This window comes from Carassius carassius, chromosome 24 (assembly GCF_963082965.1).
Source record: "Carassius carassius chromosome 24, fCarCar2.1, whole genome shotgun sequence".
NCBI classification, from domain to species: domain Eukaryota; kingdom Metazoa; phylum Chordata; class Actinopteri; order Cypriniformes; family Cyprinidae; genus Carassius; species Carassius carassius.
The window spans coordinates 24,823,183-24,846,749 of record NC_081778.1 but is presented as its reverse complement, the minus strand read 5'-3'; the positions used below and the strand labels follow the sequence as shown (position 1 = coordinate 24,846,749).

Below are 23,567 nucleotides of genomic sequence, written 5' to 3'. Positions count from 1 at the left end.
TTTTGGTTGTTGTTTGTTTGTTTGACAAAGCCAGAAAGAGCAGCAGTCATAGTCAGGGGCGGACTGGCCATCGGGAGCACTGGGACATTTCCCGGTGGCCTGAAGGTCATTCTGGCCTGCCGGCTGCTGCTGTGCAGTCAATCAGGCTGACGTGCGATAGGCTGGTATGCAACTGCGAATTAATAGACGTCTTAGGAATCTACGAATCAGGCGATCGCTGAGTGAAAATAACACCACCACATGACCAAACATCAGCGAAGCACTGCCTAATTGGCTATATCCAGAGGCAGACTTTATCTTAGAAAATCACGCAAAAAATGGAGCGTAAACACAAAGGAGGAGCAGAGACGGAACGTATAAAAAGGAGGAAAGCCCTGGCCACAGACGCAGCAAGTTGCTGCAAAATCCCAGCCATGTTCTCCAGTAAGAGAGCAGGTCGGTCAGAATTACATTTATATTTACTAGGGATGGGACTGTTCACTGAAAAAACGCGCTGAGACAGTTGTTCAACTTAAATCTGACAAAGCATATGTAATATGGTTTACTATGAATAACACGTAAAACAAACAGGGTTCAAATAATATATGTTTCTGTTGATACATGCGCATTCTGGATTCCCAGACATTACAACAACAGCGATGAAAAAAACCTCTACAAATCATTCACTCTTGTTCAATATTAATACGAACACTGTATCAGTGCATTCTCTTAAAGTGACAGTCTTTATATTAATCGAACAGCAACAACAAAGAAATCACTCACTGCTCTTGATTAAAAAGCTTTTTTTTTTACTTTAATAAAGAATAATCTTTAATTTATAGTCCAAAATGCAATGTTATTTTACATTTGATTACTTTAATTTATGTACCTAAAAACTAATGCAAGACCTACCTAAAAAAACCCTGAAAGTCGGGTTTATTTTATTTGTATCTTTACTCTATTGTTTTTATTTGTGCTGTTGCTTGTAGTTAGAATATTCTTAATAATGTGATAATATATATATATTTTTTTTAAAGGATAGTTTTTCCATAAACATAGCACATACAACGGTACCGAGACCGTGACTCTAAAACCGTGAAACAAACTGAACTGTGAAAAAGTTGAACTGTTCCACCCTAATATTTACATAATCATTTGGCAGAAGGACGCTTTCATTCAAAGCGACTTACAATAGATAAATTATCTATAAAATTATCTATAAATTATCTATAAATATCTATAAAAAAAGAAAAAAAAGAAAAAAAAGAAATATATATATATATATATATATATATATATATATATATATATATATATATATATATATATATATTACAAATGTATATAATGATAGATGTTTTAAAAGAGCATCTTAATGACAAACTAGCACACTGTTTTACATATGGAGATACAGTATTTATTTAGTGCCAACATTGACCAGAAATCCATTTCTAGCCTACAATATGTTGCCTAGTGTACAATGCTTATTTATTTTGAAGGTGATGAAGGAGCGCGAAAAGCAATTCATCTTCTTATCAGAGACTGGAAACAGCCTTTCTATGTGGAAGTGTGCTTGTGGGGGGAGGGAGGGAGAGAAGGAGGCAAAAAAAAAAAAAACTGCTGTTGAGTAATTTTCTGTTTAAACGTTCCACTCCACAACAATTTGCATAAGCAGCCCTGCATCTGTGATAAGAAGATTGGTAATTTTCAAAGACTCTGTAGGGATTGGGAATTAAAAGCCTCTCTCTGCTATCTCCTCTCTTGCAGCTGGTCACCACAGATTCCCTCGTTTCTTTCTTACATTTCTCCAAAACCGCACCTTATAAACTTTCTCTCTCTCTCCCTCGTTCACTCTATCACTCAGAATTCAGTCTCTAGGCGCTGATTTTAACTTTGTGTTAACCCAGACCTGGTCTGTCATTCAGAGAAAACAGGAAAATAAATCAGGTAAAAAGGGAACAAAAAAGCTTTAGGTGACAATACAACTGCTGGTCCATTTCGGAGCTTGAATTTTTTCCTGATGTGGGGGAGCGAGGTGGAGATGGAGAGTGCAGACGTTCACCGAGTGAGAAAGAGAAGGGAAAAATGACTTAAGGATAAAAAGAAAGCTGATGAAGTGAAGTGCCGGTGAGAGGAGAGAAAAGAAAAAGGGAAATTAAATTTCTCTCTCTGTGTGTACTCAATTTAGTTGAGCTGCTGAAGAAGCACTAAAACGAAGGCACCAGGATATTGAAAAAGTTTCCGGGGTATTCCTATAATTGATTAAACTACTGTTTAAATATGCATTCATAATTTAAATGTATAAATATAAATATAAGTATAAACATGCACCCATAATTTACTGTTCAAAAGTTTGGGGTTGGTAATGTATTGATTTATTTATTTATTTATAAAGTCTCATGTGCACGAACGGCTGCATTTATTTGACAAAAAAAAAAAATTACATTTCTGTAAATATTCTTAAAATTCAGAATTGTACTGTTTTCAAATTTTAATGTATGTTAAAATGCTGAATTTTCAGCAGCCAATACTCCAGTCTTCTGTGTCACATGATCCGTCAGAAATCATTCTAATATGCTGATTTGGTTCTTAAGAAACAATTCTTCTTATTATCAAGGTATTTAAAGCTGTTGTACTGATCATATTTGAGGATACGTTTCTTTTCAGTAAAATTTGATAATTAAAAAGTTCAAAAGAACAGTTTTTATTTGAAATAGAAATCTTTACTGTCTCTTATTAAAAAAATTTTGCATTTATTTTTGGGTGAACTATACCTTTAATTGTTTTGCGCTTTATTTAGACCTATTTTACTATTCAGGTCACCTTGTGGCTGGATGGGACAATTGCCTCAAAAGGTCATTTAATTCTTGGTAATTTTTTCTAAATTTGAATGATTTCACATAAGGAGAACCATCAATTTTCCACTTGTAATGGACTATTATATGAGGGCATGTGACCACAAATGGATTTCCAGCCATAAAGAGGGGCGGAACATATCTGCTAAACCTCTGTGCCAGACACTCGACCAAATTAACCCCTAGCTGTAGCAAACCCTGAACAATGCAGCAAATTTCACTTTAACACATTTGAGTCACATACAGGTGGACGTCGCATTTTCACGAGAAACAGAATGACATTGGTTTTAGGAGAGACAGAGACGGGGAGGGAGTCTTTTATCTTGCACGACATGAGAAACGTCTTGATAATGTCATAATAATGCAGCATGATGATTACCCACATAATATTATTCTGCCTTTATCTCATTTGCTCAGAAAATTAAAGGTCCATAAAATAAATAATGTTAGTGTTGCCACTGCCTGGCTTGTAATCGGCTTATGCGCAATTTACATAAAAATTCAGAATCCAAGTCTTCCTGATTATGAAGTTTAAAAGACACAGCAAATATACAAGAACTTGAGGTCCCCACTTTGCAGTTTAGCCTTTGGCAAACACGAGCCATTCTCTGCCTCAAGCTGATGTACACAAGTGTGTGAAAGCTCTGTGGAAGAAAGCGTTACAGGTGAACAAGAAAGGTTTTAAAGTTGCACTTTGATCCTGCCACTTTAAAAGGCAGCACTTTATAATAACTTTCATTTATAAGTCATTAATAAGTCATTTATATTTCATTTATAAGTCATTAAGAATTGTTTTTATTAAATAAATCCGTAAGTCAGCAACTTTAATGTCAGCAGGAACTTTCACTCTATTTGTGTGTATACACACACACATACTGTACATACAATATATTATATTATAGTCAGGGTTTACCAGACAGAGAGCCTTTTTATATACAGTACATAAAGCATATAACATTAGCAGCAGCGACTTTGGCAATTTGGCCAGTTGCCACATTCAACCTCATAGAGAATAATGCTCCTGAGCTAAACTCTCCACAACATCCCCTCATTCACATACATATTCATTCTACTTCAGCTCCAATATTACAGGCAGGCTTGTGTCGCAGTCATCACCACCAGCTAAACTTTATTTATCACCATTACCTAAATTACATTGCCTGATTGATTTGCATTGCTGTGCCTGATCACAGCAGGACACTGATCAGCTGCTTTCTGCATTCATTAAACAAACTTGACAAACTTACAACATGAGGAGCAATACTCTTGCAAAGAATAAGTAAACTACATAAATGTTCTATGCTGTGATCAATATAGTCCTATTTCTGCACCACATTTAAACAACAAAAGAGCAGAAAATGCACCACTAATTCACATACTGAATGGGAATACATTTTACCCATTTTGAAGAAAATGCGAGTGATGCTTTATAATTTTTTTTTTTAATGCTATTTGGTTGTTAAAGTGTTCCAAGTAGTTTTTAAAGGAATAGTTCACCCAAAAATGATAATTTACCGACAGTTTACTCAGGCCTTCCAAGATGTTGATGAGTTTGTGTCTTCATCAAAACAGATATGGAAAAAAATTAGCATTACAGTACATCACTTGCTCATCAGTGGATCCTCTGTAATTAATGGGTGGAGAAAGCGTTTCTATGAATTATGGATGCATATTTTGTCCAGAACCAACAGTTTAGAGTTAAAATGCCTTAATAATGGATTTGATTCTTTTCACTTTGCAATATGTTAATATATGGACTTGTGGATTATTGTGATGTTTTTATCAGCTGTTTGAACTCTCTTTTTGATGGCACCCATTCACTGGATCTTGGTTGTTGCCAAGTCAAAAATGTGATAGTGGTCTCAGGATATGGCTCTGAACCCTCCTTCAAGTCAATTACTGTATTTTTCGGACTATAAGTCGCCCATGAGTATAAGTCGCATCAGTCCAAAAATACGTCATGATGAGGAAAAAAACATATAAGTCGCACTGGACTATAGGTCGCATTTATTTAGAACCAAGAACCAAGAGAAAACATTACCGTCTACAGCCGCGAGAGGGAGCTCTGTGCTGCTCAGTGTAGACTACAGGAGAACTGAGCAGCTTAGAGCACCCTCGGGCGGCTGTAGACGGTAATATTTTCTCTTGGTTCATTTCTCTTAGCTCATTTCTCTTGGTTCATGTCAAATTAATTTTGATAAATAAGTCGCACCTGACTATAAGTCGCAGGACCAGCCAAACTATGAACTATAAAAAGTGCGACTTATAGTCCGGAAGATACAGTAATTTTTCAAATGTAACAGCATTTAGAAATGTAACAGCACACCTCTGCTCAACAAACTGCATGATTTAAGGTGTCATCAAGTCCCCAACCCTAAGTATCCACAACAGTAGCAGTGATACTAATAAACTGAATTTCATTTGTCCTCCTTAGATCCCGATTTGGCTCTCTTATGTTTTTGTGTGTGGGAAGGAGGGTTATGGTGGGTATGTTGAAGCATTGAATCTGCTCTGGGCACACAAATAAGCCGTCTGGTCTGTATGGATTCAGTGCGATCGGGACAGCATGCAGCTTATGTAGAAGAAGATAGCAAATAATAATCCAACACCCCGCTAACTGTCACACTCTATAGGCCACGTGATCATCCAACTGACATAAATACAGCCTAACACAGCCCACACGCACACACACTCACACAAAGGCACTTTCTACACACCAGACATGAGTTATGTGTGAGCAATAATCTATGAAAAATGTGAATGCATTTGTTGAACAACAGTGGTTACGCTATTGGTTTTACTAGATAACCATGTCTATTCTAATACACATATGTTTATATTGCATGTATTATACAGGAGGATTTTCTTTTTATTTCATCGTGTCTCATCTCGGTAAGGGCAGTGAATACCAACCTTTTCTTTAAAGCAAACTGTTTACAAGTCATATGATTCATCACCCCTTAAAAGCATGCATATTTTATATACACACATCTTCAAGCAAAATATGAAGTTAAACAGTGCTCATTCATTGCATAAATCACACAAATTAATATATCGTATAGGGTTCAAAAGTTTGGGGTCATTAAGATGTTGTCATTATATTCACTTGTTGTCACTGTATGCACCCAGGGGTACATATAAACAAAATAACATTTGCAGGTCATTAAGACACCAGAAAACAAGTTGAAAATAAGTAATAAATGCATTGATAAAAGAAACTTAAACACTATAAATAGTATAGACATTCTAAACACTAAACAGTAACAGTAGTGCAGCAACAGTATAAAAAAAAAAGGAATGAAACACCACTGCCATGTGTTTCTCAGAGACACACAAAGGCTCTCCTGTGGCTCAGACCTATTCACACTGTGCAGAAACAGACAGATATATATAACTGTAAGTATTGTGTCTAAATTAGTCAATTATAAACATCATGCAATTATAAATGCAGTATTTCTAGCTACAGGAAAAGGGACACAATAACTGTAAAAGTACTTCTTGAACTTAGCACTAAATTGAATGAAGTCAAATAAGTTCAGAGCACCCAGTAAAGCACTTTTCCACATGAAAAAGTGGGCTTGTAATGGAAAGAGTGAGAAAATGAGTAATGGTAAATGAAGTCTGGAGTCTGTGTATTATGGTGTGAACTCTGTTCAGTGTCTGTTCATTTGAGTTTAGAGTTTGGAGCAGCAGCATGGTAATGAACAATCATGTTCCATCATGCTCCATTGAACTCTGATGGGGCTGATACAACATCATTCTTGTCACTTACAGACCTTCCATGACTGAGCGGAGAGGATCTGCTTTTGGCTTGATGGATTATAATTTAAAAAAAAAAAATTCTGCATTCGTTAACTGTCATTTTGGTCTGTGGAAAGAAAATTACTTACTATTTTAATTGACTTGTGCGTGCCATGTTTAACAGTATGGGTTTATGGGAGATGTTCGAAGGAAACGGGGTAGCTCCCTAAGTCAGGCGCTTCCCTCCGCCCCTCAGGGTGGGCGGCAGCAGGACTGGCGAAGTGCTAAATTGCTCTGTGTGAGTTTGGTCATGGTTGAGCTCTCCTTGAGATAATGAAATGACAATTAATCCAAAAGCTGTTGCTACTCACTCATTTACTCCCTTGCACTCTTGTAAGTGGAGGAAAGAAGAGGCGAGAAAACTATGGCCAAGAGAGGAACGCTAAAGCACCCGTTTGGGACATTCATTTGCTTTGCCACACACACACTCACATGGATAGGAATTGGTGGACAGGTAGAAGCAGACGCAATGTGGGTAAGCACACATGCAATACAATGGAATGCAATCCATTATTAGCCCGTGTTTTTATTGTGAATCCCAGGGAAGGAATTATATGAAAGGCCACATGCTCTAATCACCTACTGCTCTATTCAGATGGGAATTTAAGAAAACAAACGTCAAAGTAGAAATACCCCACATACCCTAAGCAGACAACAACAGATGATTAAGTGTCTCAAATTACCCTTATATGACTGGACAACAGAGCTAAAAGGTAAATGATACTGAAGGGAAATGATTTCTAAAATACCATGAGAAGTGAAGAATAAAAAAAAAACGAAAAAAATAATATATATATATGTACAGTCGTGGCCAAAAATATCAGACCCCTTGGTAAATATGATCAAAGAAGGCTGTGAAAATTAATCTGCATTGTTAATCCTTTTGATCTTTTATTTAAAAAATTCACATAAATGTATCCTTTCGTTGGATAATAAGAATAAATAAATGGGGGGGGGGTATCATTATAAAATACAGGTTTTTCTCAAATACTCGTTGAACACAATTATTGGACCCCCTAGAAATTCTTATGAGTAAAATATATCTGACGTATATTCCCATTCATATTCACAATTTTGAGCAGTCCAGGGTGATTATAAACAGGAAATTATCCAGCCATGGCTTCCTGTTTCACAGAAATATAAATAAGAATGTAAACAAAGCCCAAATGCCCTTAATCATCCATCACAATGAGAAAAACCAAAGTATATACTTCTGATTTGCAGCAAAAGATAATTGAGCTTCACAAATTAGTGAAGTGGCTTTAAGAAAAGAGCTAGAGCAGTGAAAATTTGCATGTCCACCATCATGAATTTCCAACCAAAAGAAAATGTAACAAAACTGCCCGGAAGTGGACGTGTGTTTATATCGTCCTAATGCATGGTGAGAAGGAGAGACTCTTCAAGGGTCACAGCTGGAGAATTGCAGAAAATAGTTGAGGCTCTGGTTCAGAAAACCTTTAAAAATTCAACCAGAACCTACATCACCACATGTTGTTTGGGAGGGTTTCAAGAAAAATTATCTTAGCTCATTCAAAAACAAACTCCAGCATATTCAGTTATCAGACTTGACTGGAACTTCAAATGGGACTGGCTTCTATGGTGAGATGAAACTAAAAAAAATATCTTTATAGCAGCAAACACTCAAGATGGGTTTGGTGGACACAGAGATTAAAAGTACCCCATGTGTACAATGAAATATACTGCTGTATTTTTGATGTTATGGGGCTATATTTCTGCTGGAGGTCCTGGACATCTTGTTTAGATACATGGCATCATGGATTCTATCAAATACCAGATAAAAAAATCAGTAAGTGACTGACTCTGTTCTTGATCTTCCAATCGTACAATAATTCAGACACAAACCTCAAAAACAACACAGAAAAGTGTCACTGAGCACAAAACCAAGCTTCTGCTATGGCCATTCCAGTCCTCTGACCTGAACCCTATAGAAATGAGAGGAGTGAAGCACCAACATGGAGCTGGGAATTTAAAGGTTCTGAAGTGATTCTGGATGAAGGAATAGTCTCTGATGTTCTCTAACCTCATCAGGCATTACAGGAGAACATTTTGAGCTGTTAAACTGTCAAATGGAGGTTTCAAAAAGTACTGAATAAAAGGGTGCCGTTAATTGTGGCCAATGTGTATTAGAGAAAAACCTTTATTTCATAATGATATTTCCCCCCATTTTAAATTCTTATTTTCCAATGAAAGGATACATTTTTGTGAAATTTTTAAATAAAAGATCAAAAGGATTAACAATGCAGATAAATTTTCACAGCCTTCTTTGATCATATTTATCAATACATAATTAATGGGATGGATTAAAATGACAGAAAGTGGCAGTAAAGACATTTATTATGTTGCAACATATTTCAATTTCAAGTAAATGCTGCTCTTTTGAGCTTTCTATCATCAAAAATTCCTGGGAAAAAAAAAAAAAAATCATGGCTTCCACAAAAAAAAGTATTAAAGCAGCATAACTGTTTCATGAACAGATAAAATAAATACTTTGAATGCAAAAAAAAAAAAAACAAGAAAAACAAACAGAACAACAAGCATGACATCAGGGTAAACAAAGGGGTAATACAACCATTTGTTTCTTCAGACAATACTCAGACAGAGCTTGTGAACAATCAATGACAAATTTTAATTTTCAAAAGGGTTTATGGTCTACCTGTTAGGTAATTGGTGAAGGGTGATTACTGAAGTGAGCAGCTAATGAATGACAGCATGTTGAAAATCTCACTGTGTGATGTCAACTGAAACCAATAAACAAACCTGCTACAATAATTGTGTAATTGTGTACCTTAATGCAGTTATCAAAGCAACAGCTTCCCAGGTAGTCAATAACATACCTGATAATGACTAGCTTTTGCAAGCTCGTGATTGGCTGATTCCACATGCGATGAGGTGGTCTGAATGTAATCTTCAACGCTGTCTGTGAAGAGAGAAAACAGCATTATCATTGCTGTTATCATCGTGTATGGAATGATAATGCGGACATTATTCAAAAGCAGTGTTGGGGAGTAACTAGTTACATGTAACGGCGTTACGTAATTTAATTACAAAATTAATGTAACTGTAATTAGTTACAGTTACTAAGAAAAAATTAGTAATTAAATTACAGTTACTTATGAAGTTTTTAACGATTACAAAGGGGATTACATTTGAATATTTACACACATCCACATACAGATTTAACTGATTTCTTTCCCAAATTGCACTGACTATTCTGAGACATACCGCCCTAATAATTTCCGGGATGCGGAAATACAGTCTGGTTCGTAGAATCCAGTCATAAAAACGGAATGCCTAACGCGGACGGAATATGCCACATTTTGGATGACTAAATCAAAAGTAGGTCAGTACGCTTGAATCAAAACATGACATGGACTAGTGTCTGTGAATATTAAGCCCCAAATATGCAATATATATCTCCTGCACGTTCTGCGTGTCTGTGGAAATCAGGCGCGGACAGGACACCGGGAGAACCGGGACAATTCCCGGTGGCCTGGCAGCCGATTTTGCCCGCTATTTTAATATCATTATTGTATAATTGCCTGCCGAATGTACTAAAGCGATCATTTGCGAATCCGCCGTTTGATAATTAAATCTCTAATAAATCAGGAAGTGTTAGTCATGACTCGCTCTCCGCGCCTCCGCCAAACGGTTTGGATCAGACTCAGAGTAATCAATTCGAGAGAGAGAGAGAGAGAGAGAGAGAGAGAGAGAGAGAGAGAGAGAGAGAGAGAGAGAGAGAGAGAGAGAGAGAGAGAGAGAGAGAGAGAGAGAGAGTGGACTTTAGAAGCGCACAGCTGGAGCAGAGAAGCAGAACTATACTGTTCAGGGTTTCAGGTCAGTTTCATCTGTAAAGATGCTTTTTTTTCTTTGTTTTTTTATTCAATTAATCAAGCAGCAGCACGTTGCTCATCAGTCATCACTCAAAATACTATATAAAGGACATCATTATTATCAGTTGTAATGTTACAGTAGTAATTTAGCTGAAAAACAATCCGATTTTTTTTATAGGTTTAGGGGGAGCTACGGACAGACAACAACACAACCCTTACGAAAATTAATGTTTTAATATATTTCTATAAATCCAGAGAAAATAGTTACTATTGTTTAACTGTGGTAACCAAAAATTTAAAATGATTTTACAAATTGAGTTATTTAAAAATAAATACAAATCCATTTGCAAAAAACAAAACAAAAAAAAAGGTTATTGTATATAGGCTAAAAAAAGCATGGTCAATTTTTGTAAGGAAAACATGACTTGTGTACAGTATTAGGATTTTTCTATAAAGATATTGTAGTATTGTAGAGTATTGTATTGTAAATTATAGTTTTGTTCAATCTTGAGTATTAATGTCATGAGAGAGATGGATAACAGGGCAAAATAAAGAGACTGAAGAGAAAAATGGAAGTGAAGGTGCAGTTCAGGAGAGAACTTTTAATTATTTAGCATGTCCCCAAATTAAAGATTTAAACCTTTTTTATGTCAGGTCCATACAAAAAATAGTTTTGTCCATGAATATGTTTGTATGATTTTGAATTTTCCAGTCTGAATTTTTTACCAGTCCGCCCCTCCTGTAAATTAATGGCAAAGACATGGCTTCATTTACTACACATAGGCCTACTGAAGCTCGCAGTGTTTTCAACCCCTGCCGCCTCAATATAGGAGTACATGAGCACATAAACATAATTTCTAGAACTGTTCTGTGTCACTTCATTTGCATTTTACTTATTTTGAGAAAACTATCATCATATCATATACAAAGAGACAGCAGTTTAAAAAAAACACCAATGTTTCAGGAGTTTATTACACAGAATATGACACATGCTTATTAGATAACTGTATTTGAGTTGATGTATATGCTTTTATTCATTATTCTTTAATTTTCACAAATTTAGAAAAGTAATCAAAACGTACTCAAAAGTAATTAGTTACATTACTTTAATAAAGTAATTGAAAAAGTTACACTACTATTACATTTTAAACAGGGTAACTTGTAATCTGTAACCTATTACATTTCCAAAGTAACCTTCCCAACACTGTTCAAAAGGCATTGCAAATTGTATTTGCAATTGCGTTTTCAATTTGTGGACGCATAAAATGTGACATAATCCAAACGCAAATGCAAATCGCGCATTACCGTTTTCATTTTCGATTAAGTGAACGCACAGTGTCTGTCAAATTTAAAATGGAAATGCAAAGTCCGTTTGCAATTGTGTTTTCCATATCTTACGAGCTATGAGCCGGTCATATTTAAATAGCAATATTAATTACCACATTTGCCTTTTCACTCTCTCTGCACTGTGCATGTAAACTGCCAAAACTCAAATGGAATCGCAATACCTTTTGCATTTGAATTTCTAACATCTACACGGAAACCTGTCAATCAAGTGACGGGGTGGGGCCATTTTATTGGGCGTGTTTGCATTGGGAAGTGAAGATCGTACTAAAATGTACCATGTTTTTACTAGGGTAAATATGAGTTAACGATAGTGTTTATAATTAAGCCACAGTAGCCACAAATGTACAGTTGTCTGAGACGTTATGAAATGTTCTTTAATATCATGAACCATAAAATATAGTCAGTGTTCTGCTATTTTTTTTTTTTCATAATAGGTATACACAGGTCAGTGGTTAGTGACAGTCATCTCTAATAGCATACCGTATTTTAGCACGTGTTCGAAACCCGGGCCAACACAGGCGTTCTTTATTTTTTTGTTTACTGACTTCAGCCGCCAAACGGGCGATCATACAGTGAGGAAAATTGCAGTTGTCAAGGCGAGCTGACATGTTATCAAGTACGCTGCTGTTTGCAGAATTACCGGACCTGCGTCCTCGCAGACATCACACTCCCAAGTCGAAAGCACAAAGTCTGAACTACTGAGGATGCAAGTCCGAAATCAGCGGCTGAAGTTAGTAGGATAAACAAAAAAATAAAGAACGTCTGTGTTGGCCCGGGTTTCGAACACGCGCTAAAAGATGGTATGCCGTTAGAGATAACAGTCACTAACCACTCAGCTACCAAGCTACACTGAATCAACACCAGATCTGTGACCGTCTTAACTTATGGCCTGTGTATGCCTCTTATGAAAATAAACAATAGCAGAACACTGACTAAGTTTTTATGGTTCATGATATTAAAGAACATTTCATAACGTCTCAGACAACTGTACATTTGTGGCTACTGTGGCTTAATTATAAACACTATCGCTAACTCATATTTACCCTAGTAAAAACATGGTACATTTTAGTACGATCTTCACTTCCCAATGCAAACACGCCCAATAAAATTGCCCCACCCCGTCACTTGATTGACAGGTTTCCGTGTAGACGTTAGAAATTCAAATGCAAAAGGTATTGCGATTCCATTTGAGTTTTGGCAGTTTACATGCACAGTGCAGAGAGAGTGAAAAGGCAAATGTGGTAATTAATATTGCTATTTAAATATGACAGGCTAATAGCTCGTAAGATATGGAAAACACAATTGCAAACGTACTTTGCATTTCCATTTTAGATTTGGCAGACACTGTGCGTTCACTTAATCGAAAATGAAAACGGTAATGTGCGATTTGCATTTGCGTTTGGATTATGTCACATTTTATGCGTCCACAAATTGAAAACGCTATTGCAAATACAATTTGCAATGCCTTTTGAATAATGTCGCAATATCATTCCATAATCGTGTTTTGATGCTATTAAATGAATTAAAACAAATCACTGAAAGTACTTTACATTTATCTTGATTATTATTGTATGACCATTTGTGTATATCTAGTATAAAAGTATAAACAAATAGTTTTAACATCTCTCTCTGTACCAAAAGAAGATTAGCTAATATTCTACTCAAGAAACCCTTCACAAAAAAGGTCATTTTCCGCTGAGAATTGTGCTTAGAAACACACATACGGTGTAATAATCAGCTAAAAACACACAAAGACTCAGTTATGTCCTTGCTTCCTTAATTTGTAGCAAAGACAGCCAATTATTAACTTTGAATAATCCAAATGAGGTGTCTTGTTCCAATGCACATGTACTTATACTAGCGAGAGAGCATTGATTTAAATGCAGAGTCAATTCCCTTCCCAATTAAAAACAAATGTGTGGTTCACAACACAGGAGTGCAGAACGAAAGCAAAAGCGGGAGAGTTACAGCGGGGTTAAAGCAGGGCAGGCTCAGCTGAGGGGATCACTGTAGACCTCATCTCCGCCTAGCTGGAGAAAATAATGAGGTTTTGTTTATCTTTCTCTGATTTGATTTGGTGCTGGTCTCCGTCGTCACCGTGAGATGTGGCAGAGGAGTGTTTGCATGGAAAGAAGCTGGAAACTTGTTCAGGAATGTGTTTTTTGTCTATTTTTTTTTTTAATTCATCATTCAGTTAGATGGCCTTCTAAAGGATTAAAAAGTGCTATCAATTTGTAAACTTTCATCCCATATTCCTTACCTGGATTCATCTCAACCCCACATTTCTGGAAACAGCTAAATTGGCCATTTTAAATGAGCGGAGCACAGTAGCTCCCTGGGATAATTAAACCTGTAGGCACCTGTTGTACCACATCACAGTTTCCCGTACTTCTCATCACAAGCCCGAGGTGCTTGAACAACAAGCTTCATCGAGTCACAAAAGTGAAAAATAGCGAGAATATGGTTCTGGGTGCTGCAGACAGGAAGAAACAAACCAAAGTTTACACAAAGCAATATCTGAAAGTGTGTGTGGGCCGCACGATATTCAGAAAGTGCTCAGTATCTACTCCAGTGACCAAAAGAACCCTCCCAGCGTGAACATTTCTTCTGTCTCCATCTAAGATGATCTACTCCCAATATAGGCCCAGTGAATCTGGGTGGAAATGAGAAATGGCTCATTTAGAAACACTGAAAGGCGATGACACATCATACGGAGACTTATCAATCAATATTTCAATAGCGAAACTGAAAAGAAGGCTCTGTGCTAGATGAATCATCAGCCATGTCTGCTAAACACACCCTGCAGGGCAACCAGCCTCTTATTAGTGTCAATTGTGTCAAAAAGACATTCTAAATGGATTTTTATCAAAGCTATTGAGCAATGCTGTTCCAAAAGTCTCCTCGCTGTTTACGGTCTACACAGGCAGCTATTTTATACAGAAGCATCCCAACTGAAATGGAACTTCATAAGCGAATGATTTGAGAGATGCTTTTCATAGCAATTCTGCAAACTGTCACTCATGTAAATGGGACAAATGACTTCTCACATGAAGCACACAAGAGATTCAGTTGATTTCAACAGAGCTCCATGGTGGCCACCCATTTTTTCAACAGCCAAGGATACAGAAGGATTCTTCTCATTTATTCCCTCCATAGAGTTTTCAAAATATTCTGCTCTAAAGAGTGTTAAACTGGGAACCAAACCAACCAACTCTAAGAGGAAAAGCATAATATTACAAATTTGAAAAATCAGACAAAGGCACAATACTGGGCATTTAAATTATTTTAGGGAGAGAATGAAGTCCCATGAAGCATTGCAGATTACTGCTAAAACTAAATGATGGTACAATATTAAACAATTTATTTACAGTCATTGATTATAAATAATTTATGCACAAAATATTTAAATATTTACAAATATTTGAGAGTTTGGGCACATGATGCAATGCTTCATGTCAATGGGTGGTCACTTATGAGTGGTTTTGGCCTTTTTGGAGTTTTGTTTCCTTAATAATAGCAACATTTCTGATTGGCTGCCTTTCTCTTCAAAATAATGGGCATTGGGGCTCTTCCTGGAGAATCTAGTAAAACATAACAAATAATGTAAACCAGGGATAGGCAACTCCGGTCCTGGAGGGCCACTGTCCTGCAGAGTTTAGCTCCAACCCTAATTAAACACACCTGAACAAGGCAATCAGTGTTTTTGGGATTACTAGATAGATACAGGCAAGTGAGTTTTTATGAGGCCTGAAGCTAAGGACAGTGGCCCTCCAGGACCGGAGTTGCCTATCCCTGATGTAAACAACAATAATAATAATAATATTTAAAGCACCATACCTCATCGCTTAATATTTCATGGTAGGTTTGTCTTGAACAGTTTATGTATTACTGTCAAAAATCAATGCAGACACAATGACTGTTGCACAATTTAGAGCCTGATGTTACCAACACTAAGCTAATGACCTGATACTCTAAATATACAAAAATACAGCACACAAATATTTGAATAAAAGTACTGAATAAAAGTATTTGACATTTCCATAGGCTCCAAAGGTTTTAGCATTTAGAAAAGCTAAACCTTTCGAAAACATTTACTAAAACATGTATTCTGGGATTGTCTTATTATAAACAAAGTATATGTTATTTTATACAACAACATAATTTTGCTACATATTGTTTCAAACTGGCTTCACATCAGGCCATATTGCCCAAAAACAGCAAAAAGCAGGTTTTGCTTAGTAAGCTTAATTTTGCAAAGGAACAACAGTGTTTGGTTTCATTTTTAATTCACTTACTAAACAAAATGTCTTAAAGTTAAAAACAAATTGATAAAAGATGCACCGTTAACCATAAAGCATTGTGTGTATCACTGGGATCCAAAAAGACCTTCACTGTTTTAAACTAGCTGAATCACACCAGCTCTGGTTCCTCTTTTAATTCAGCTTTTTATATGCAGAATCCTGCTCTGTGTAATATAACCTTATCGACTGCCAAACATGGGCAAACAGCCTCTGAAAACACAAATACAAATGTTGCTTTTTAATTTTCATCATCCTCAATTTGTTTAAGAATTACAGGGACATACTTTATAATGACTCTAAATGAACAGGTTTGACAAGCACTCCTCAGCTGGTCACCACTGACTCGCACACACACACACACACATACACACACCCGAACCGTGAATACTGCTGAAAACATTAGACTAGAAATAATTAAAGAATCAACCAGTTAGGAAGGCACAAAGCTGAGCTTTAAAACAAACACCCAATTAGTTGAAAACATAATTTAGCTTTCGTGGCTCAGAATCAAATCACTTCTTTATGGAATTAATAGACTCGCTATGTACACAGATAACCTTAAGCAATGCTGAAGCAGTAAATAAACATGACTGCATCAACGCTGACTACACAGTGTTAGACAAATGTGGCACACAATACAAGCACACCTGAGGAAATGCTAACATGGACATGCACGTCATGTGTATGGGGTGAACAAGTAAAAAAATAACAAATTAATATACTTTTAATATACTTAATTTAGTTAGGCTAACAAATTCAAATGAAAATGGTGACTGAGCATAACCTGAAGTCAACTGCACATATACAGTATATCATATCAGAACATGTCAGGCTATGTGCCAGTGTTGTCATCATACTACTTTAAAGGTGCAGTCGGCAGTCGCATCTTCCATTTGCTAATTTCATGGGCAAAATAATTTCAGTAGGAATCTGTGCGATTGTGAGTTTCATGTGAGAAAGAAAAAGTTCTTCATGCAGATTTCTCTCATTCTCAAGCTGGTCAAAGGAATTTGACAAAACTAACAAACAGAAAGTTGCTTGGTTTGAAAGTGATTTGTGTGAGCTGTGCTTCATGCATCACTATGTTATTGACAGTGGACAATGGACCTTGTTTGTCTACAAAATTTCACAAAAAATTTTGCTAATGTGAATGCACCATTATTATGTGAATACACCAATAGCTTTTTACTACATAATGCCACAACACATTTTAATACATGTAACATTGGCATATTGAGCTTTTTCCTGTCATCTAACAACTAAAAACAAAGCATGACCCATTTCATTCAGGTACGTCGCATATCGTTCTTGCCTTATCACAAAAGTCCACCTTTCCATAAGGCTGTGCTAAAAGCATCTAAAATTCATGCACCTGTTTACTTGTCTAATCTGTCCTATCTCCACCCCTTCAAATTACGGCCATCCACAGAGACTTTATTCACATCCACCTCTTAATAAACACCCTGGGTATAAAGGCAGAGACCAATTTAGCCACTTCTATTTCAGTCTCTTAAAACTCTAATGGACTCTGAGCAAAAAGGCTTTTGTTCTAGCCTTACTTACTACTGAAAACATCATGCCTAGATGCAATGACGCTAATGTTTTCTAACAGCCATTTATGAAATGTTTGCACTTTGCATATGTAGGTGTATACAATCTCATACACATCAACAACAACGTTCTAAGAGAGTGAGTCTGGCAGTGCAAGTGGAAACTCATAATCAGTGTTATTTTAGTATCATACCGCTTTGGTTTATATTTTGAATTAGATTTAGTTTAATATATTCCGTTTTTCCTTTTAATTTTAGTAAAAATGTTGGTAAACGTGGCCGAAATAGGCATGGTTTTGGAACAGTACAAATGCATCATCGTTTCATCAACAAAGTTTGCAGGGGAAGAGAAACCAGAAAGTGACAAAATAAAAATAAATTAAACAATATGAAAATCTTAATGCATGTTGTATAATGAGAAGATCAGAAAGTGGCATAGAGTAAAATAAAATAAAATATAGTCCACCTACATCCTCAATTGTCCTTCTAAAGGGCGGAATGGCATTGTTGGGTTTTATTGTATACTGTGTGTATACAATAAACTTGTGTCACATAACTTGTGATACCCTTCAATGTGTCCAACATCATTTCCCTGTGTAAATGTTAAGTGTCCATGCAAGGAAGGAAGTGGGGGACAAGGAAAGTTTCAGTATCCCTTTTCTCTCATGAACTCCTTTCATATTGTGTTACGCCTCCATTTTCTCTCCTTTTTCCTTGAGCTGCAGTTGTACTGTGACCATGAGAGTGTTAAATTAGGATGAAAAGCACATCCTTAACCTCTCCTGAAGGAGTAGTATCTTGATCATCTGGGACCTCTTTTATAACCATTGGGTATGCACAAAACCTGCCCTGAAAGAAGTGTACGCCACTTCCTATGCAAAAGGTGGGATTTATAAAAAACAAACTTGACGGGAAAATGTGTGCACATCCATGCAAACTCTGACCCAAGCGTACAGAAAATTTTCCTGGAGAGAGAACAGGAATGGGCATTATCTAACAAAGAGGTCATGGCTAAGGGTCACATGTCAAATTACCCAAAATAACAGTAACGTGTTTCCATCACCTGATATAAATGTTTATGCATAATATCACATTTGGGCAGGTCACATGTCATGGTTCACTCCCCCAAACCTTGTGAAGCACCAACAAAACAGCTTTTTTAATTTACAATAATATTTATCACTAAAGATCCACTGATATTAAAATTCTGGCCAATACAGAAAGGCTAATAATTATTTAGATGTTATGGCTGATATTAAAAATAATTTGTATCATTTATCTCATTTATATTCTATACTATTATTTACAAGTAAATTCAGAATACTAAAATCAAATGAATTTCAGCATCACAACATTACCATGTGCAGTTAAAAATGTATTTTAATATTTCAAAATATTTTATTAGTTTTAAAATTTGTTAAAGTTTATATTTAACTGTGTTCTTAAATTATGAGTGTTAAAAGGTAATCTAAATGTAAACAATAGAAATTAAATTTCCAGTTAAATATCCAACACTGAATATACCATTAAATAATAATAATAGTAATAATAATAATGATAATGATAATAATAATAATAATAATAATAATAATAATAAATTATTATAAACAGCACAATGTTAAGACAGATCATGCCTGCTGACATGTCCAAGATAAAATGTCAAAGGTTTAATCTAAACATTTTTTAAATAATTAAGCAATAACAAAATTATCTTCATGTAACCAGGGACTCAGCTCCTGAATAATGCTTCTGTCCCGTTAAATATAAATTGAATCTCTGAGGATCTTCTCTGATCTTAGTCTCCTCTAAAGGCCTCACGCTGTAGAGACTAACCCTCAGGCTGTCATGTATTGAGCTGGAGAAGGTGATGCCTTGTTCTCCACTGAAACTGCACCTCAGCACCACAGGGGATTATGGGATGGATATGGGGGAGAAGTGATTATCAATAAAAGGCCAGACAAACAAGGATTTGTCAACAGACTCTTAACTGGAAATATAGAGTCACACACACACACACACACACACACACACACACACACACACTCACACACACACACACACTCACTCACACACACGCACACACACAAATAGGATCTCACCTATGGTGTCTCCTTGTTCATGCACCATGCTGGCCAAGTCTTTCATAATCTGATTGACGTCCAGCACGTCTCTCTGCAAAAACAAAACAGAGGCTGGAGCTCAGAGGTGAGTTAAGCAAACATCACAGTGCTCTGAAGTGATCTTTTATGCAGTCTCATGGTTCTTGTGTTACTTTAAATTAATTAAACAACAACAAACACAGCAGAGAGATAGAAAGGAAGTAGGTCTTATTGAATACCGATTACACATTATTACACATAAACTGGAGCTGATGCTTAGGTGTAGATCAGCTATAATAAATATACTATATACTAATTATATCTAACAGATTATATCAAAACTTAATACATTTTAAAACATAAAAAACTAAGCTAAATACATTCTCCTGACTCCCAAACAAAATTACATTTAATTAAATACAAATGTCCATAAATTTGAAAAAAAAAAATGGTTTTAAATTATACTATTTTGCCCTTAAATACTAAAACTAAAATAAACTAAATAAATAAAAACATTTCAACTGAAAATGGAAAACTCTGAAAAAGTGAAACTAGACTATAAATTGAAAATAAAATAAAAATACAAATTTTAAATGTCAGAATTATAGTTGTCCTGAAATTTGTCAGTATTAATATTTTACATTTCTTTTTATGCTTTAAAGTTTAAAAGATGTTGTTTTTATTCAATAGATAATTGGTAGATTCAAATTGGTATCAAGAATTTAGTTTAGTTATTGATGGCCCTAAAATACTAAAACTCAAATAAAACAATGATAATGAATCTGTACAAAAAATAAATTAATACTGATAAAAATTATTATTAATATTTTTACATTTTAAAAGATGCTGTTTTTATTCAATAGATGAAAAATGTAAATAAAAAAAACTGTGAAATGTTGGTATAGCTGTTGGTAACTATTGTGACAACGCTAACACAATATACTCAGCCATAACATATAAAAAAACATACAACATGGACAACTAACATGTTTAAACCAAACGTGTTCTTCTGGTGCTGTTTCATGTCAAAATTCCCTCTACACACATTTTCTTCTCCATACACAACCCTATGTAAGTGCAGCTGGGTCAGTGGAGCTTAAACCATTGAGCCATTCATCACAGGTGTCTGCAATTGTTTGGGAAACTGGCAGCCATCCTGGCTCTTGGCACAAACCGTTTGGCCGGAGCCAAAATGGCCCCCAATCACACATTACTTAACAGTTTCTGCATTTTCTGTCTCTGGCCGTCAGCACCATCACAGAGCAACATATTTATTTTCCCCACCAAAGCATGTGCACAGTCTAAATTCGGTGTGTAGAAACGACAGGATATAAAGTGTCATTACACTTGATTAGATGGTAGAAACTTAAAGGATGGTGAAGAAAAAACAGCACAATACACATCTAGTTAGAGCAATCATAAGTTAATTTACTGTAATTTTTAGAATGGCTCCTTAAGTAAACACATCTCCCTGGCGCTGCATCCCCTTTGAGAATTGGATTTGTAGCTAACAGGCACTGAATTCAGAATAATTCAAAGCAAACACTGTGAAACACTGTGAGGGAAATCCGTGGGGAAAAATGTCTGATGAAATATGAAGAAATTACTTAAATGACCTAAACAAACTAAACAGCTTTTTTTCTGTTGTTATATAGTTTTAAATATATTTTGTTACTGTGAAGGTAAATCTGAATTTTCAGCTTCATTACTCTTGTCTTCAATGATCCTTCAGAAAACATTCAAATAAGTCTCTTATCCTCATCAGCGGGTGTGTTTATTTAACGAAAACTGTAATATTGTGTAATAATTTATAAATTATTTGTAATACATTTAAAATAACTTTTATTTTGTAATATATTTTAAAAAGTAATTTATTTCTAAGCCAAAGCTTTTCAGCATCATTACTCCAGTCTTCATTGTCACATGATCCTTCAGAAATCATTCTAATATGCTGATTTGTTGTTCAAGAAACAATTCTTATTATTAACAGTGTTGAAAACACCTGTAATGCTTAATATTTAATAAACATTTATTTTGATTTTGAAAAAAATGCAATGCACAATGTACTATATTTATCATGGTCAATATATATTAAATGACAATTTATCAATAATGGCAATGCAAATTTATATTCTGAGGAACTAGAAGTGTCCCTGGTTTTCATTTCTGAAACATAGCCATCTTAATGTTGAACAGTTAGATCAGATTGATGCTCTTTTCCTAGTGCCACAATTAAGTTGCTCATGTCTAACATCATTCTGTTTTTATTTGGAAAGAGAAAGATATCGACGTGAGACGTAAATATAGGGAGAAAGCTTGCAAACACAAATCTGACAGGATTCAAAGGTTCTGCCTTTGTTTCATTAGATAAAAAATCTCAGACATCTGCTGCATCTGACACACAGGTCTGCTTTTCACCACAAACGCGCATACACTTCAGCGAGAGCCGCTGACAGGAACCGCAGCAGCCGCCCAATTAAATGTGTGGACTGATAAGGCTAGAAGTCATGGAAAAAACACACTCTCCAGAACAGAAGATGAATGACACTTCTATGAATGCAACACATCAGGAGGTTTTGCAGGAGCGCAGACTGACAGGAGCGAATGTGAGAGTGACTGTAAGTCATCAGATGGCCTACAGTATCTAAGACAAGAAAACACTGAGGAAAGCTATAATGGTTTTTGACAGGTGATGGATGGACAAGATACAGTATGTGAAATATTGTGAAATAATAAGATAAAGTTCAACATGATATTTTATATATCTGAAGTCAAAATAGAGCCATCTGCTGTTACTGGTGAAAGATGCACCAAAAATACTGTTTGAAGTCCCAAAAATGACCGGCCAATTAAACCTTTTTGATTTAAAATAAAACCATGTTACCTTTAAAATGCAAAACTGGGCTGCAGTGGTTAAAGCTCAAAGCTGGTAATTAAAGACAAGGCACTTAACCCCCAGGTTGTTCCTGGGGGATTGTCCTGTAATAAGTGTATTTTTAGTCTTTTTTGGATTAGCACATCTGCTAAATGACTCCTTTAATTGAAACTACACTATTATTGCTTAAGCTAACAGAATGAGGCAGCTCTGAACAAAATGAATGTCTCTTAATAAAGAATATGCTGGCTTCAGTCCATGTTTTTGTACACCATGTGCAATCCTGGCAGCATCATTGATAAAAGGTGATGATCTAAAGTGAAAGGCCCAACAAAATGACTGGGCACAGGTTCAAAATGGCTTTCAGGATCTGAAGGCTGGAAACAACCCCATGGTTCTCCACACAAGCTTAATAGTGTATAACTGTAATGTAAATAATAATACTAATAATCATTTAATTACATATATGGTACATCATACAAAATCCTAATAATTTATGTAATAACAATTATATATACGATATATATATATATATAAATAGCTTGAGGTGAAATCAGAGTTCCTAATATAGGGGTGATAACCTGCAGTAAATATCACAGTACATGGAGTTACGGTCAAGCAACAATTGCAGTGTTTTTATGCATTTATAAGAGCTGAAATGTGCCCTGGATGATGTTGACGTGTTATGCTAGGTGAAGATAATGTGATATGACTACCCTCTGTGTTTCTGATTTCAAGTCCTGAACTAAACGCTGCATGTATCAAAGCTCCCCTGGGGCAAACAACCTGAAATCTCCATATTTAGAAGCAGCCAGCTGGGCGTGTGTAACTCCAAGAGAGGGTTAGAAAGTATAGCATTGAACTGTGAATGATAGAATGAGAAGAAGAAAAAAATAAACCTCGAACAGT

General features: G+C 35.7%; 1 protein-coding gene across 2 annotated transcripts in view; it reads right to left on the bottom strand.

The window, feature by feature from the left end:
* LOC132103270 (t-SNARE domain-containing protein 1-like) overlaps positions 1-23,567 on the bottom strand; it is a 124,724-nt gene that overhangs the window by 28,626 nt on the left and 72,531 nt on the right. For both annotated transcript variants that reach the window (XM_059508232.1, XM_059508233.1), the window contains exons 9-10: positions 19,784-19,856; positions 9,491-9,573 (exon numbers count right to left, since the gene is read on the bottom strand). In XM_059508232.1, the coding sequence (XP_059364215.1) occupies positions 9,491-9,573; positions 19,784-19,856 (156 nt within the window). The remainder of the gene's footprint in view (positions 1-9,490; positions 9,574-19,783; positions 19,857-23,567) is intronic.